At 38.8% G+C, this 17,345-nt stretch overlaps 2 protein-coding genes across 3 annotated transcripts; both read right to left on the reverse strand.

Annotated features, from left to right (window-relative positions):
• Positions 1-1,664: 1,664 nt before the first annotated feature.
• LOC128361841 (fatty-acid amide hydrolase 1) lies at positions 1,665-8,711 on the reverse strand. Its single transcript, XM_053322407.1, has 15 exons — positions 8,496-8,711; positions 7,629-7,742; positions 7,030-7,170; positions 6,758-6,891; positions 6,421-6,627; positions 6,288-6,328; positions 6,072-6,196; positions 5,238-5,363; positions 5,023-5,117; positions 4,717-4,816; positions 3,595-3,638; positions 3,451-3,490; positions 3,261-3,369; positions 2,437-2,582; positions 1,665-1,844 (listed from the first exon to the last, which is right to left on the reverse strand). The coding sequence occupies exons 1-15, from the start codon at positions 8,709-8,711 to the stop codon at positions 1,722-1,724; spliced, it is 1,761 nt and encodes a 586-aa protein (XP_053178382.1). The 3' UTR covers positions 1,665-1,721.
• Positions 8,712-14,913: 6,202 nt separating this feature from the next.
• On the reverse strand, positions 14,914-17,345 carry LOC128361585 (cytochrome b-c1 complex subunit 6, mitochondrial). Of its 2 annotated transcripts, none has more exons than XM_053322098.1 (4): positions 17,230-17,345; positions 16,883-16,918; positions 16,233-16,391; positions 14,914-15,153 (listed from the first exon to the last, which is right to left on the reverse strand). In XM_053322098.1, exons 1-4 carry the CDS (start codon positions 17,269-17,271, stop codon positions 15,121-15,123), a joined length of 270 nt encoding a protein of 89 aa, XP_053178073.1. In that variant the 5' UTR covers positions 17,272-17,345; the 3' UTR covers positions 14,914-15,120. The 2 variants fall into 2 exon arrangements, with proteins under 2 accessions (XP_053178073.1, XP_053178072.1); XM_053322097.1 differs by having other exon boundaries at positions 17,227-17,345.

Here is a 17,345-nt window from a genome sequence, read left to right on the forward strand (position 1 = left end):
TCATATTCTATTTTGATCTTTGCTCTGAGGATAAATGTGAATACACAAATGGAAATATATGAATTAAAATACATGCCTGCCAAATTGTAATTGGTAAATGCATTTAATAGGCCAGTTTGAGAGCTGAATTTGTGCGTGTGTATATGTCATTGCTTCTGTCTCAGATCCTGAGGGATTTATGAACAATGTCAAGTTCCCTCTGAAGACCTGAGTCTCTTCACTGCCTCTTAAAGCTTAATGCTCCCTGACTGAGTGGCACAGCGAGAGCCACTCACTCTCTCTCTATGTGCCACAGATAATGCTAAGAACAACCTCTCAATTCCAGCTCTCCTCCTCGCCTAATGTGCCCTCCTTCCTCTACCGTACGCACACGGCCATTTCCATTCTATGAGACGGTAGCATGAAAACGTGGGTGATTGTAATGGAAAACACTAACATTGTCCCTAATGGCTTCCCATCCCAGGAGAGTTTAAAAACATATGTAAATTTATGTAAACCCAACAGAAACACATATTTACAATAGCACAGGGTAATCACAATATGACGACATGGTGCGCTGGCCTTGTAGATGGAGGCGCCATGTGTCATTAGTCTCCTTTATTTCTTTTCTGTTTCTTGTTACGGCATCAATGCAACAATCACTCACAGTAAGAATGAAAATGATCTGTGCTCATCTGTGGCACAGTGATGGAGAGGGAGAGGTGGAGGATAAAGACGATGGTTAAAAAAAAAAAAGGTGTTGTGCACTCACAGCTGGTGGATGCATTAAAGGCGCAACATGCATTATAAACTTAGTTCATTAAATTTCCAACAACAAAAAACAATGGATCATCTTAACTGTATGTTATTGGTGACTTGTATAATTCCAACATTTGAAAGAAAATTTCAACATTTCTAGTGTAGAAACAAACAACAGCAGGGGTTCTTCTGTGAGAAATCATTTACTTAATTTTATTCTCGGCCTTCATTTGACATGAAACTGTCCGGTCTTGTAAAGATACAAACATGGTCAAGAAGACAAAGAATTATTTTCCATATTAAACATATTCTCAGTTCTAATATTAAAAATTTGCTACATGTGGTTGTGCCCTTTTCTCTCATGATGAAGTGAATTCAATTATTTTTTGATTGCCTGTATGCCTGTTCATGCAATATTATGTGAAATATTACAACAGTACCAGTAGTGGCAAAACAGAACAACCAAATGGGATCCTGGAAAAAACAATAAAAAAAAGCCCACTAAAGATCATAAATCGTATGTGTCACACTCTTATTTCTAAAGCACATACTAAAAAACCCAAATGTTAAAGTTAAGTACAATTCAAATGAAATGAAATGCTAAACTCTTGAGCTTTGTCAATCAGTTTAACATACAAGAGCAAAAAATAAGTGCATATTTTCTTTATTAATAATTTATTAAGAGCCAAAGAGCAGAAGATGCCAGTCCATTTTGTGTAGAACCAATCCAATAAAATAATATTAATGATTTAATAAATATTAAATATTTTGAAAATTATTAATTGTGTTATCTCATATTTGAGTTTGATTTAATGTGGTTCAGCTCTCGCATACTGCACACTTATTCCTCATTATTTAAAAGAGCATCTGTATGAAAATGATTTCCGAACAGCTCATTGATTGTGAGTTCACTTTAACACATTGGACCCAAAGAAAATTTAACCTGAAGTTAGTCCCTGAAGACAGCAGCTCCACCTGTGGCCTTACTGTCTGCTCTGTTTAACCAGTTGTTCCACCTCCTTCATGAAGCGCAGGCAGAGCTCATCCTGCCACGGCAGGGCGACACACTGCACTGCCACGGGCAAACCCTCGCCTCCAAGCACAGCCTGCACAAACACAGAGAGCGCTCAGTCGAACAGAACTACCCTAGTGCACTGTCTCCACCTGCTGACCACCTGTGGAACTACAGTCTGTTTTCAGACCTGTCACTGTGGCTGATACAGTCATGTAATGGTAGAGCATTAGTACAGCAGAAATTAGTTATTAGCTCAGATTTAAAAACTGACCTGCAACTATATTACTAATATTAATAGATAGTTAAACATTTTTAAGCACAAATACCAAAGAATGTCTAGTTCCAGCTTCTCATACTGGATTAGACAGTTTGCAGCTTTTATTTGTCTTTTTGGTGGTGGCCAACAAGAGCAAACATGCTGAGACTTAAGACTTCAACAATTTGAGAGGACATAACAAGACCTCTTTCTTATTGTTCTAAGGTTGATTACGAGCTACAACCTTATTTTCACCAAGAATTCAATAACTTCACTCTGAAACAGTGCAGTGTCCCAAAATATTTCATGATTAATCAAAAAAGCAATAATCTGACTTATTAATAATTTAAAAATGATCATATGCAGCTCTAAATCAAAATGTTTATATATCTATTTTTATGTCTCTTAAAAGTCACCTTTCACTTACCTCTTTGAAGAGCCTGTCCCAGGGGTCCTGATGAATACCCTTATAGTGCTTGAGTTCCTCCTCATCCTCTGCCGTCACCGTAGAAACAGGAACAACACCAGCAGGAAAGGTGAGGAGATTGTAAAGCATTGTGTAACTAAGAGCACCTGGTAGGAGTGAACACACAAACAAAAGGAGAAATTGGTCATTCAATGTGTTTTACTAGCTACATTTTATATTAATTAGATTATTGTTGCTGCTATATGTGGTAATGATGACATACAGTGCTGAGATGAAGTGTTTCAGCCATTTTTCTAATTGATTATCATTCTATGGACAAAGTATCGTCAATGTTTGGTTAATTTCTCCATTAGTCTGATGTGTGGATATAGACAACACAGAAGTTTATACTTCTGTTGCTTCACTGTTTCAAAATTATGCAACTTTTTCTTGTTCCATATCTATACGGTGAGCCTGGAGCTACTTTACAGGAGAAGATACTGCTGTTTTTACCTATTTTTATGGATTCAATGTCCCCACACGATATATTACATAAATACAAAACAAAAATCATATGCCACTGTTAAAAACAGGAAAACTATAGATAGACTGCTTCCTAACTCCCTGACTACTACAATAGGTAGTGTAGTGATCTGCTTTTTATACATGACCTAATATTAAGTTTGCAGAAAACATTGAAGACAACACTCAGCTCATTCTCAGACAGATGATATTATAGGGTTAGAGTTATAGGAAATAGATGGATGGACACTGTTGTCTCTTGTACCTCACTGTAGTCATACACAATGGTCTTACACACAAAAAAAAGATTTAGTGGACCATACTGGTAAGCTTGCCGCAGTAGAGGAAGTTGTAGGCTGGTCCAATCATAGGGCACAGCAGCACGTCTATGTTGCATCTTCTCCACTCTGCTATCGTTTCATGAATGTAGTCCTAATGAAAACACAAGAATTCAATTTCACCTTCTATGCATTCAAATGTGCACAAGCATCATTGGCTGTCAGCCCACCGTACCTCAACAGCAGCATGCTGCTTCCACAGATCTGGAATAGATCTAAAACAAGGCAAACAAAGAATCAGCAGCTATCCCCCCGTTATGTCCTGTGTGATAATGTTTCAAAGCCTGTCAACTTTAAAAAAGCCTGATTATTCTCTCACCCAACTCCACAGATGGCATTGAGCACCACAGACACACGAGGAAACTGCAAAAGACAAAAACAACATCAAACACACTTTACACATCATTGTTTCATTTTTTTATCAAACAGCTGTCAAAATCACTTTCAAACTAATACCATACTCAACAACATAACTTTATCTGTACAGCACTTTTTGTTCATCGAGAACAAGATTAAAGAACAGGGTGCAAGAGCAAGGTGCAGCAGGAGAAGCATAAAAAAACAATAAAAAACAGCATAGAGAAGAGTTATGTATAAAATCACCCATAAAGATTTAACAACAGTAAAACCACTTGAAATCCCAACTCGTGGTTGAATGCCAACACCGACCAGTCAAGCTGCAGTTTACATTCATGTCTGTCAGGACAGATAATATAAGACTTTGAAGTAATTTCATAAAATAAATTAAGTGTATTTTCCTTGTATGTGTTTACATGCTTGGCCAGTTTGGCCTGATTCTGATAGAACATAAAGTTGTAGCCGTGACAGTAGATTAGTGTCATCAAATTATTACCTGACCAAATGTGAAATATGTTCACAATCTCTCCTTTTGTTCCTGATTTAGGGAATAGAACAATGGCTATAAAAGTGTTTTAGCAGAAAATTATGATGTTAGAGCAAATATGACCTTTGACATTTTAGATATGAAATATCACTTTATCATTTCATCCCATTTGTGTAAAACATAATTAGGGTTAGGGTGTATTACTCTAATCATAGAACTATTCCTGTCACTGTCAAAAATAACACCCTGGTTCTTAGCTAGAGGAAAAGTTCTGGTATCCAATCTCTCACATCCGCTAAGCAGCTCTATAGTGTGCCCAGCTTGTTGAACAGTTATAAAACTATATGCCATCTGCATACCAGTGAAATAAGATGAAACAGTGGCATATGATACAAAATAACAGCAGCATATATAGTGAAAAAAGAACAGTTCCAAGAATTGATCCTTGAGGTTTAACACATGCATGTCACTATTGAGGTCAGCAACAAATATATATCTCAAACAGATCAGTGTTTGTTTTTTCCTTAAGAAAAATGTTTTATTCTTATTTGTTTCTGTTGATATACAGTATGTCTGTCAAAGAGGGACAAAACTCACCAGAGGCTTCACGAGGAAAGAGAGGGTTTTCTTCAACCACTTGGGAAAAGAGTAAGGGAAAACCTGTGCTTTAAGACAGGGGTCCACAGGGCCTCCCTTCCTAAAACAGAAAAGATAAAAGATCATTTACACAAAGTAAAACCATCTGTGGAGGGTAATTAAAGGGTTTGTAATGTGGCCTGATGTAATAGCAGCCACCTGAGGTCTTATACAGCTTCTGAATATAAAGTATTCAAAAAGTCAAAAACTTGAAAAATATTTATACAAAAGAGATCATCCTGGACAGATAAAGGTAATAAAACTCACAGTTGTTGTAGCAGGGTGGTAGCTCCGTCTGCCAGGATACCTTTTACCACGAGTTCGGGTAAAATGTCGATGATCTTCGGATTGTATGGCACCAACTACATGCACAAATGACATAAAGGGAAGAAAAACATTAAAAACAAGTATATGCTGTCACGTTTTACATGGGTGTAGTAGACCATATATTATGTACATGTCTGTGTGTATTGTGATCTTACAGTGTGTCCTGCTTGCTCTAACAGGGCTTTGACCTCCCTGATGCCTCGGACCATGCTTGGAGACGGTTGTGTGTAGTCATCAGCTTCTAAGTAACCAATCCTCAGAGGTTTAGAGCTCTTGTATGCCTGAGGACAATATAGTTTCATTCTGTCAAATTTAATGTCAAGGCACAATTAAAAATGTGTTGTTAAAGTACCATATCCAGGATATGTTTTAAAACAATGATGATAGATGAATGCAAACATGGAATGTAATATTTCCCCTGCACAATCACTCTTTAGGTGAACTCAACTCATTATATCACAGCAGAGCATATTCCCCAGAGGAAACATCTATAGTGCAAATAACAAGCAGCAAACCTCAAGGGACTCTTCGTCACCATAAAATTATCACCCTAATATTCTAGCAGCACATCTCCCCTCCTCCCTCTCGACAAGAGGAGACAATATTTTTAAACCCAATTACATAAATATTCCAGGTAGTTTAGAGAAAAACTGTGCTTTGGAATATCTCATAACCCATTTTTGGTTCTGAGAAAACTGGTTCAAGGAGCAATTTCACAGCTGTCAAAGAAAATACACCAACCTAATTTCAAATTAATCTGTGGGCAATAACACACACAAACACATACATACATACATACATATATATACATACATACATACATACATATATACATATATATATATATATATATATATATATATATATATATATATATAGGTGTACAAACCTTTAGCTGTATAGTGTACACCCTTCAATAAAATATAATCTAATGTGAAATGCAAAAACAATACTGGGCAATAATATGAATCCCTTAGATGAGGACACACCTGCACATTAAAAGGTACAGGTGGAATAGTGGGGTCCAGGGTAAACATGTAGTCGCAGAGCAGAGCCTGCATAAGCAGAGCCAGACTGTCGACATCCTTCGCCATGGGTCCAGGAGATGACAGCACTAATTTAATGAGAAAGAGCCGATCAAATCTTGCAGAAGACACATGCAGTACTGCAAGGTATTGATAATTGTAACTTGAAGTGTAACTTACCTGACTTTTGCCCTCGACAAGTGGACTTCATACCTTTTAAACTGACCAAAACACAAAGAATGAAAACATCTCAGAAAAAGTGTTATGACTGTAAAATGGCAATTCATAAAACTAAATGAATAGAAACACTCACCTTAGCCGGCCTGCTGTTGGCTTGAAGCCACAGATCCCACAGAATGAAGCAGGAATGCGAATGCTGCCCCCTATATCAGAGCCTAAACCAAGCAGGGAGCCTCCTCCCCCGATGAGAGCCCCTTCCCCGCCAGACGAACCTCCTGGGGTCTTCTGGAGATTGCGCGGGTTAACTGTCTCCCCATAAATGGGGTTACTGCACTCATAACTGGAGGTGAGGCAATAAAAGTGAAAGAGAGATAAGCAAGGGGAATCATTGTTTTTGCATGTGTAGAAAAACAATGTGCTGGATTGCATTAGTGCGCACTTTGTTATAACTTGATCATGAAATATTTTACTTTAGTAAGGCTTGGGGCAGGTTGGTTTTCACAAAGGGAATAGATCCTTGTCTCTTCAGAACTTCAACAAGCACACAGTCCTGCTGAGCTGGCTGCTCCAGGTTCATGATCACACCGCAAGAAGAGTCATGATTCTTGTATGGCAATATAAAAACAGGCAAAGCGAGCATTAGATAAGAGTCAATAAAGACACAAACTTGAACTACATAAAGAATGCTGTCAGTATAATTGCCATTCGGTGATGGTGAAAGTAATATATAACTACAAATTACCTTGTATGCAAAGTTCTCTTTGATGCTAACTGGAACGCCATACAAGAGGCCGTCCTTGTTGGAGCCAACAGTTTTGAGCTGGTCAAAACTCTCCAGCAAAATCCCTGTGCAGCAGTTCAGCTTTTTGTTTACGTCAATAGCCTGTGGGAAATGGGGAAAAAACCCAACACACAGACTGGCTCAAATTTTTTTGTCTCTTCCGAACAAACTGGTTGTAAAAAAACATGGAAAGCTGGCAAACATACTAGAACATAGACAAATATTTATCTTAAGTGCATTCATCCACTTCACGGAAAAAACATTAAAAGGGTACAGGTTCTTCTTCTTGTAGTATGACATTAGAGCATATAATAACAAATGTGTTGATACAAAACCCCAGGATTTTTGTGTGTGTGTTTCATAATCATTGATTAAGGAGTGTCATCAGCCATCTTTTAATGGAACACCGAAATCTACCGGTTTCTGGTCATGTTGGCTATCGTCTGTATTTTAAAAATTGGTAGATCAATTTAAAAATGTATAACAGATGAGTCAGTGAAGGTTCAAGTAGATAATTCATTTCTGTGGTAAATACATGTAGGCTGCATTTGGTACTTCACCTTTTCCACGTAAGAGTAAAAAACCTCCTCGGGTGTCAGTGAGCCTTCCTGTAGTTGCTTTGTCAACTCAGACAAGGACAGTGTCAAAATATGAGACGAGTCAGTCAGTGGATGCTAGAAAAGCACGGACACACAGACACAGACACACACACAGACAGTTATTACAGCATAGCAGCATATGTTTGGAAAATGAGTTCACACAGTAAATAATAATCATACCTTTTAAAAATAGTTCTTCACAAATATCGAATGAACTGCAATTGTGTACACTATTTGCACATATCTTACATACACACCTTAAAGATCCCTTAAACATTAATAGTAAAAGCTCAAATCTCCCCTTATTTAAGGCAAAGTGGCAAATACAAGACAGGATATACAAAACAGTTGTTGTTTGTTTCTTTTATAGGTATATATGATATAAAATGTACATTTTTTAATGAGCGCGTGTGTACAAGCTGTACTTTCTTGGGCTCTTTATCATTCTGATGTTGGTTTTGATAAACCTGTTAGGGCAGGATGACTGAACTCAACAAATTCCCAGTCAGTAGCACTGCAAAACTTTAACCTGACTGGTGGTCTTATATGAGCAAGACCAACCAACACCTGTATGAGTCCAGGGTCTTTAACAACAAAAACGTTATCTTGCCTATAAAGCCAGCTGTCACCTGTCAAACAGTAACTCTTATACTGTAGGCATAAAATGTAATTGCACTTGTTCACTTGTCCCTTGTTCACGCCCAGATAAGCGGGTTCACAACAAACAAATCCATTAAGTTAACGTTATCAGTCTTTGATGATAAACAACTAAACTTTGCATCTGAATAAATAATAAGGTGTTTTTAAACTTTCCCTCACAGCTCTTACCAACTCTCTGTACTCGAGCACAGCCTGCTCGGCCCGCTGCAGGCTCTCAGCCCTCCGGTTTCTGGCTTTCTGGATCTTCTTCTCTGCCTCTTGGTGGCTATTGACCCTCCGAACCAGTACGACCAGAGCTCCCATAACGCAGGCTGCACCGGTGAGCAGTGCTGCTGTCCGGCTGTCCACCTCCAGTCCATGAACAAACAGTTGAGCACTTGCCATGGTTTTCCCTCTAAGCTCAAGGAACGACGTCGGCTAACCTAAGCTAACACAGACACACTGCTGTTAAACAAAGCGTCTCGCGACTGGAGCTAACAAAGCTTTGAAGCCGACAGGTGGGCGAGGTTAACTTTACTTACATATTCATCGGAGCAGGTTCCCCGGGAGGGACTTTTTTTCTGGCGGCAGTGCTTAAATTGCAGGCACAACACCATGGGAACTAGCCTGCTGTTGCGTAGCAACAAGGTGAGGTAGAGGGCGCCAGAGTCACTTTGAATGTTCAATACATTCAACTAGACGAGTTTAAACACCTACGCCATTAGTACACAGACCGATCGGTAAATGCAAAACTTTGCCTCGTTATTTTGCGGTGCATGTAGGCTATATATCGGCCATAACGGTAAGAGCGTCACTTCACATTGATAGTACACGTCTCAGTATGCCACTCAGAAAATACCAGGACAGTCTGATGCACAATGTCAAAATTAGCCCTCTAAATTAGCATATATGACCTACTTTCTATGAATTGACATTGATATTAATAGGAAACCTCGTTTCCACTCAACGATTTCACTTCACATTGATAGTAGTACCACATACGCCTTTTGTTTTTCAATAGGCTACTTACTCGTTCCCTCGACTCTGCAAGAACGTGACATGTTTGCACAGTAAGGAGATTAATTTTATTATCAGAAAGGTGATACTGCACGGGTTCAGTTTTGTTAGTCGTTCTTATAATATCAATCAGCTGCCCAAAAGAGCACTCATATGTTTTTTGTTTGTTTGTTTACATAATCATTCCTCCTGTTCATACTGGTCCTAGAAGACCCCTTTATAATGCACTACAATGTAAGTCGGGGGACAAAAACTACAAAGCTCCTTCTGCGCAAGAATGTATGTAAAAAGTTAATCTGAAGTTAATATGAAGCTTCTACTGTCCAAATGAGTCAACTCAACGTTACAGTCATTTTAGTGAAAGTTCCTCTTCTTGTTACTATACTTGCGCCACAGTTCAGGGAAACACGGTCTGAGGAAACACAAAGAGGGAATTTGATGCTAAAAAGACTGTAAATGTGGCATCAGTGGTGTGCACAAGGGTGGGCGGGGGGGGGGGGGGGGATGCCCCCCCCCCCCACCTGTCCCAATTGTTGAAAAACGCGCACTAAAGTGCCTTCTTGGGAGCCAAAAAATTGGTGGAGATAGTTTCGATCACTGTTTGAGAACTTTATTATGAACTGAGTTGATTTTTCATTTGGTTAGTTAATTTAGAAATATGTGTAGGAGCCTCCCCATACTGTCCACTATACTAACGATAACTAATTAATATGGTTGTTGAATAACATTTTATTATTATTATTATTATTATTATTATTATTATTATTGTTCTTATTGCTATTTTGTGTAGGTTTTCATGCTCTGTGGAAACACAGTGTTGTGATAGGCCTACTGATGTTTTTTACATTGTGAGATAAAATATGATAAACGATGGAATATTCGATTTTATGTTGACATGTTATGTTACTTTGTGATCTGATGAAAATATTCTTCTTCTTTTCTCTATGAATCACATGTTTAGATATTATCACACACATTTCCTGAAAATACTAGGCTACTGTTCTGTACATACTAGCATTCAACTGACACATTTTTCTATTAATGAGCTTATTATTTGAATCAAAGCGTGTGTGAGTTGTCAGTCTTGTAATTATGTTTTTTTGTCTGTAGTTTTATGGTAAACATGCTGTAGATGATCATGGAGGTCTCTACACAGTGATGAGGACACATGCTTTATTTCACGGCTTCATTCAGCTGCTGTCGTCCTAAATGACTCTTATTGTTGTGTTCAGTTCAAGAAGCTGATCTACAACCAGTGTTTTTTTATTTTTTTATTTTATTTTTTTTAAGTTGCAAGGAAAGGAAAGAAAAAGAAAAACAAGATAATCAAGACACAACAAAGGAATCTATGGAAGTATATTGCTGCCATGCCAGAAAAAGAAAAATGAGTATCAGTAAACATCCAAAGTTCATTGTTAGAATAATAATTATTATCATTATTATTATCATTATCATTATCATCATCATTATTATCATTATCATCATCATTAAAATTATTGTTATTATCATTATCATTATTATTATAACAATATACTATTTATCTCATTAATGCTGATCTATTTTTCTTTTTCAGGCGTGACAGCAATACGTTTCCATAGCAACAGACAAATAAACTAGAAATAGTAAAGAGAGCATACAAAGACTTCAACTTCTCCTCCTCCTCATTGTCTCTCGGTCTCTTTGAGCGAGCTGTTGTTGCTGCTCGTGTCTGACCTCCTCTACACACTCCTCCTCCTCCTGCTTGTGTCTGACCTCCTCTACACACTCCTCCTCCTCCTGCTTGTGTCTGACCTCCTCTACTCACTCCTCTTCCTCCTCCTCTTCCTCACAGGAGAGCACACGAAGTTCCTCAAAGTCCTCATGCACCTCCTAAAAACCTCCCCACATATGTTGTTGGCAGCAGAAGGAGGAAGAGAAAAAGTCAAGTCTTCAACAGCTGGCCTCTGTTCCTCTATGTCTCTGTTGTCAAGGAGACCAGTGTCAATCTTCTCTTGGACAAGATGAAGGGATGGTGATGGAACAGTGTCTATTCTTTTTCTCTGTCCTCTGTTTGGTCCTTTCCTCCTCCTCAGGCAAGTCCTCCTCTTCCATGTACACCGCCTTCGTTTCTTCATCCTCCTCCACTTCTTTCTCTCGCTCTTCCTCCTCTGTGTCGCTCGGCGTCTTTGCTGTCGCTCCTCCTGAAGGTCCTCTTCCTTCTCCTCATTGGACTCCTGCTCCCAAGAGTCGTCATCTCGTTCTTGAACATCAAAATAATGATTAAACTTACCTTGATAGTTAAAGTCCTGCTCCTCGTCCTCATACTCCTTGTACTCCTCGTACTCCTCCACCAGTCTTGTCACCACGATCTGGTTGAAGGCGACTGGAGCAGGCAGATGTTCCGGGCTGCCATAAACCTGCAAAAGAAAAGCATCAAAATGATAATTTTCTTGTGTGTCTTTGATAGAGAGAAATGGATTTACAGTGTCAAACAGCAGCTGGATTTAAAAAGTGTACCTCAGTGAAGCGGTGGGCCACCGAGCAGAGGTACGGCAGCTTCAGAGTTGGTTCCTTGTCTCCCTGGTTCTCCTGGTTCTCCTGGCACTCTTGGGCTATGCTGGCTGTAGAAACCACAGCAACAACCATCATGCATTAAGTTAAAGAAAAGGAGAAAAAACGTGTGTGTGTGTGTGTGTGTGTGTGTGTGTGTTGGCACTTACAATTAAAATGGCTGGTGTCCTCCTCAGTCCTCAGCTGGGGGATGAATGGAGGCTCTTCGTCCATAAGGAACCTCCAGCAGAGACCTCCAAAAAACGGGTGAGCCTTCACCTCTCCTGCTCCTCCTGGAGAACAAATGAGACAAACAGACGTTGTAAATCCACACAAAAAATTGTGAATGTGAGGAAACAACAAGTCTCCTATCAGCTCCCATCCTGTCTCTATCCACGTCTTCATCATTAGTGAATGTGACACTAACCTGTCCCCAGACGTCTCATGGCATTCTTCTGAAGGAGAAGGCTGATCAGGTCCTGGGCATCAGTTCCTTGGGCTGCTTCCCCCTCCGGCCAGATGATGTCATCTGAGAAAAAACAAAATGCACATATCAGTAATCCAATAACAGAATTAAAAGTTTAACTTCATCATAAAAAAACAACACTGAATGAAAAACATCTTTAAACAAGTTCAAAGTAAAAGAAACAAGAAATTCAACCACATGTTGTCCCATGGAAATCACAAAGTAGGATAATGCACATTTTGAATCATCTTTTAAAATAAAGAAAGATTCATTTAGATCTGCTAGCATGACTTAAATATAGAAGGGTAAATGATGTTTTTTTGTGTCCATATATTTATCATTCTTTTGTAGTAACACCATTTGACATTTTTAGGAGTATTCAGTCTAACTTTTGGTAAAAAAAAATGGAATGAAAGAGATGAACTGAAGTAAAGATTCTTACCTTCAATGATGTGCTACCCACCTCTAGTATGGTCTCTGGGGCCATGTAATAAGGAGTGCCCACTGTCTGAAGGTAGGAAACAGAACATGATTAGAACAACGATCCAGGTTTGAGCTCAAATAAGCACAGAAGAGAAAAATCAAAGACTTACATCTTTGTCCGTGAATTCCTGCACAATCCTCATTACCGGTGCTTTCTGAACATCTGGGGTTATGTTCAGTTGACCAATTTTTGAGAGGCCAAAATCGGTCACCTTGATGTGGCCGGTTGAAGTGATCAACATGCTACAACAGAGGAAAGCAGACACATGTCTCATGTTAGATGATACACCAAACTCTAACTCTACATGTCAGATTGATGAGACAGATTGATGACTCACTTTGCAGGTTTCAGGTCCCTGTGAATGATCCCATAGCTGTGCAGGTATTCTACAGCCATGGTCGTCTCGGCTATGTACATCCTGCTCATCTTCAGGGAAAAATGCTCCTGTTCCTCCAGCAAGGAGGCACAATCTCCACCTAGAAGGACAGGAAACATGTTCTCAGTGTATGTTGGGTGGGTAGCATGGATGAGCTCCATAGATACTAGAGGAAAGTCAGTTTAAAGCTCATTTATCTGTTCTATCCCTGTCTGAACAAACAACCTTCTTACCTGCTACATACTCCATGACTATACGGAGGTCTCTGTTGGTCTCAAATGCACACAGCATTGAGACTATGTAGGGATTTTGGGTGTAGGAGAGGATGGCTCTCTCAGCCAACACCTGTTGAATATTGTCCTCCGTGGTCAGGTTCCTCCAATTAATGACCTTCATGGTGAAAGCTTGACTGGTTTGTCTGTGGCGCACAAGGTTTACAGATCTTACAGTCTTATTGTGACATTACAGTATAGGAGATATAGAATACCTGGTCTGCAGTAGTCCTGTAGAAATTCTAATATGCCCGGCTCCCCCTGGTGGCCGGGCACTTTTTTGTTCTAGTTATGATGTACAGATAGTAGGTGGTCTAGATAAATAGAACTCTGTAACACAATATCAATAAATACAAACTAACTCAATAAACATAAAAAATTTAAATCCACAAACATATTGTTTCAATGTACTGCTGTCAGAGACAGAACCATGATCTGTGCTGTTGTGTGAGCATCTCCCGTCTCTCCCTCACACGCTGCATGCACAAATTCAAATTCACATAAGTAGAGTCTGCCAGCCGCCAAAACCTGACAGGAGTGAAAATGGATATACTGAGGTTCTTCGCAACCAAAACAACAACTCCAGTTTCAGATTCAAGTTCCAGCTCCATTGTTGCTGCCACCGAAGCTGCACCTAGCGTAATTGTGCAGCATTTGGAGTAGCCTACTCCATTCAGAGCTCACAGTTATGAAATCTCTGTCATATAGCATTTATGTGAGCTGTAGACAGACTTGAAAAATAATTTCAATTTATCCTTTATGGCCAGACTACAACTAGCCTGAGTAAGCAGTTAAATGAGCATTAACCCTCTGATAAATGCTGGGGTTTGCCTTAAGCACCTTTTTTATCAGTGTTTGTAGAACAAACCATTACCACTGTTTATTTAAGTCACATTCTGTTCTTTGTCAGTGTCATTTTTCCTTTTTGAATCTCTGAAGCACTGAATTAATATGAAGCAAATGTTGAAAATGACTCATTGAGTACAGTCAAAATAGTTACATCTGCAAGACAACGCTTAACACTGCTGGCTCACCAGAGACAACAGTTAAATGATAGCCAACCCTCTGATGAATGAAGATGTTTTCATCACAAAGCAACATTTTCAGTGTTTGTTGAACAAATCATTGAATACTTATTTAAGGAACATCCTGTCCTTTAACAGTGTTTTTGTTCCCTCTTGTTTCTCTGGCTAAATGCAAAGTGTGACTTTTGGCCAAATATTTCGCAAACTAAATGTGGACATTTCTGCAAATGATTTCCCTTCTATTTCCATATGCCATAATGCCCTGCACAAACTCTACAGATTAGGTGTTTATTACTAGGTCTTCAAAACAAAATCGTTACAGTTTAATCTTAACTTTATTTCTAAGATGGATCAGTTAGCAGGTTCAGTTTTACATGACTCATTTACCCACTTTCATTGGACTTACAGTCATTCATCCAACAAAAATGTGACACGTGGTAAGGTGTTCAAGCCATTCACTTTAATAAATGTGTACTCAGATTACCTTTTTAAATACTTTGATTTCTTCACATGAGCAGATATAGTATTACACTTAGTTACAACATACAGCAGATCCACATATGGATGTATTTAAAACCATATTCTCCTCATAATATTTTATTTGAAGAATGTCATCAGCCAGTGGTGCAGCAATCAGGATGGATTTTATTTGACAGAATGAAACAGTTTGTGTGCCACCTACAAAAGGACAAAGAGGAAATTCATTAATGCACATAAACTATATACAAACTGTACAAAGTCATCATTTGAGATAAATACATAACTTTCAATATCATAAACAATGCTGTCATATTTTTTTGTACAATTCAAACTGTTTTGCCCCAGCTAATGCTTATTGAACTGTTCATAAGTGAAAGACATGCAAAACTGAAATTATGTGGAATTTTATTGAAATTGTATTTCAGCAAAATGTCAGGTTAATCTGACATTTTACCATATGCCATTAAAGGAAGCTTCTTGGTGGTGCATAAAGCTGCTAGTCCACCTTTTGGATTTAAGGCCAGCTATACCAAGTGAAGCCTCACTTACAGATACTGGGTAGATATTTTCTTTATTTTTATTATGTTTGTTTTTTGCCAACATTAATATAAAGATTAATGTTATTTTTGAGGTGTAGTGATGGGGCGAAACAAAGCTTTCTGAAGCACTAAATCAATATGATGCCAGTTTTGAACGTAGCTAATTTAATACAGTCAAAACAGCTACATCTGCTGGGCGGCTCTTGATAATGCTGGTGGCTTATATTTGAGGCTATGATTGAACACATAGTCAGAATACCAATGGTCTTACTGCTTACATTATTGTCATTTTAATCAAGAAAATAAATGCTATAAATACGATCAATTTTAAAATGAGTCTACAGCTGTTCTTAAATAGTGATGCATACTGAGAAGCACACCCTGTATTCAATGGTCTTGTGTCTTCTAATGTGGCTAAGCAAGGTGAATAATCAATGACACTGTTGCTTAGAAAGGTCACTAATGTGTTGAAGTCATCTGTGCTTAACTCCTTATACCAGAATAATGAGAGGCCTGTGAATAATTCGGATGACCATGAAATTACCAAACTGTTACAATAGTAATTAGTAAAAGGTTCTCCAAATTAGCTTAGCATGAACCAGGGCCACTGTTATTGTAGCTTTACTGTCTATGCTAGCACAGCTTTTCAAACATGTCATTAACACAATAACAAGTCAATCATCTTGGCTTTCTTTCTTTCTTTCAATGTTAATGTCAATTGGTGTATGCCACACTTACACAGTGGTCCCGAGCGTGGAGAAAGTCAAAGAGCTCCTCGGTACAATCCTCCTCTGTTGACCGAGAGCCAACTCTTGTCTCACACTCCTCCAGACGCGCCTGAGTGTGGACGCAGTGCTCTGTCTCTACACACTTCTGTCTCATCGTTTCAAGAGGATCCTGAAACAGATAATGCAGCATTTAAAGTATGAACCATATTGAGTGACCTTCAATAAGAGAGACATATTCAGTAGACGATCAGGCTTCCCCCTCAGTTGCTCTTGTGGTATCAACCAGGATAAACTTAATAATGGAAAAACTGTGGAAGGTTTGAAAAGTTTAAGTGAAAATTAAGTTTCCAATGGTAAATTTTGAAGATTGGGGGAAAAGGTCTCATATTTATAGATACATTTCCAGAGGGGAGGGGTGGCAATGGAGGAGACCTGAAACGACCCCCATGTACTGTAACAAGAGGTCCATTTCTTGTCCACATTGGCTCCCACCCTTTTTTTGTTTGTCGGGTCTAGTTCCTCCTGGCTCGATCAAAATAGTCTTTTCTAACTTTACAATGTGATATATTACCAATGAAAAGGTGGTCAGGCTTATGATCAATGATACAGGGGGCCTGTCAACACATTCTGTTCATGATGCAGGGTCTTCCATTAACATACCACCATATCTTCTTCCTCCTCCTCTTCTTCTTCCTCCTAGAAAAACAAGACAACCAAATCAATGACATCATTCATTCCCAGACATCAGACCACTGTGTGCTAACTATCGTGTCTACATAACTTAATCTACACATTCAACGCCAACATTACGAACGATTCAAATGTAATATGTCATTGTGATTTAGCTGAAAGTCTTTCTGAGCTATCACTGTTGTGTGGATGTTGGCTAATGCTACATGCTAAGCTAGGTTAGCAGTGCTGTGTTAGCTTGCTAGCTAAAATAACCACACGTTACTGTCCTGTCATAGATGAGTTTTCCTATGTGTTAAAAAAAAGTTACTAACAACCTCAGGCTCTCCATTCATGATCATTTTCTCCTCGAAAACCATGATTTTGATGTCCTTGTCCTAAGGTGACCCGGCTGTCAAATGTGGACTGCTGGAGGACGCTGGTGAGTCTCTGA

This window comes from Scomber japonicus, chromosome 7 (genome assembly GCF_027409825.1).
Source record: "Scomber japonicus isolate fScoJap1 chromosome 7, fScoJap1.pri, whole genome shotgun sequence".
Classification (NCBI taxonomy): domain Eukaryota; kingdom Metazoa; phylum Chordata; class Actinopteri; order Scombriformes; family Scombridae; genus Scomber; species Scomber japonicus.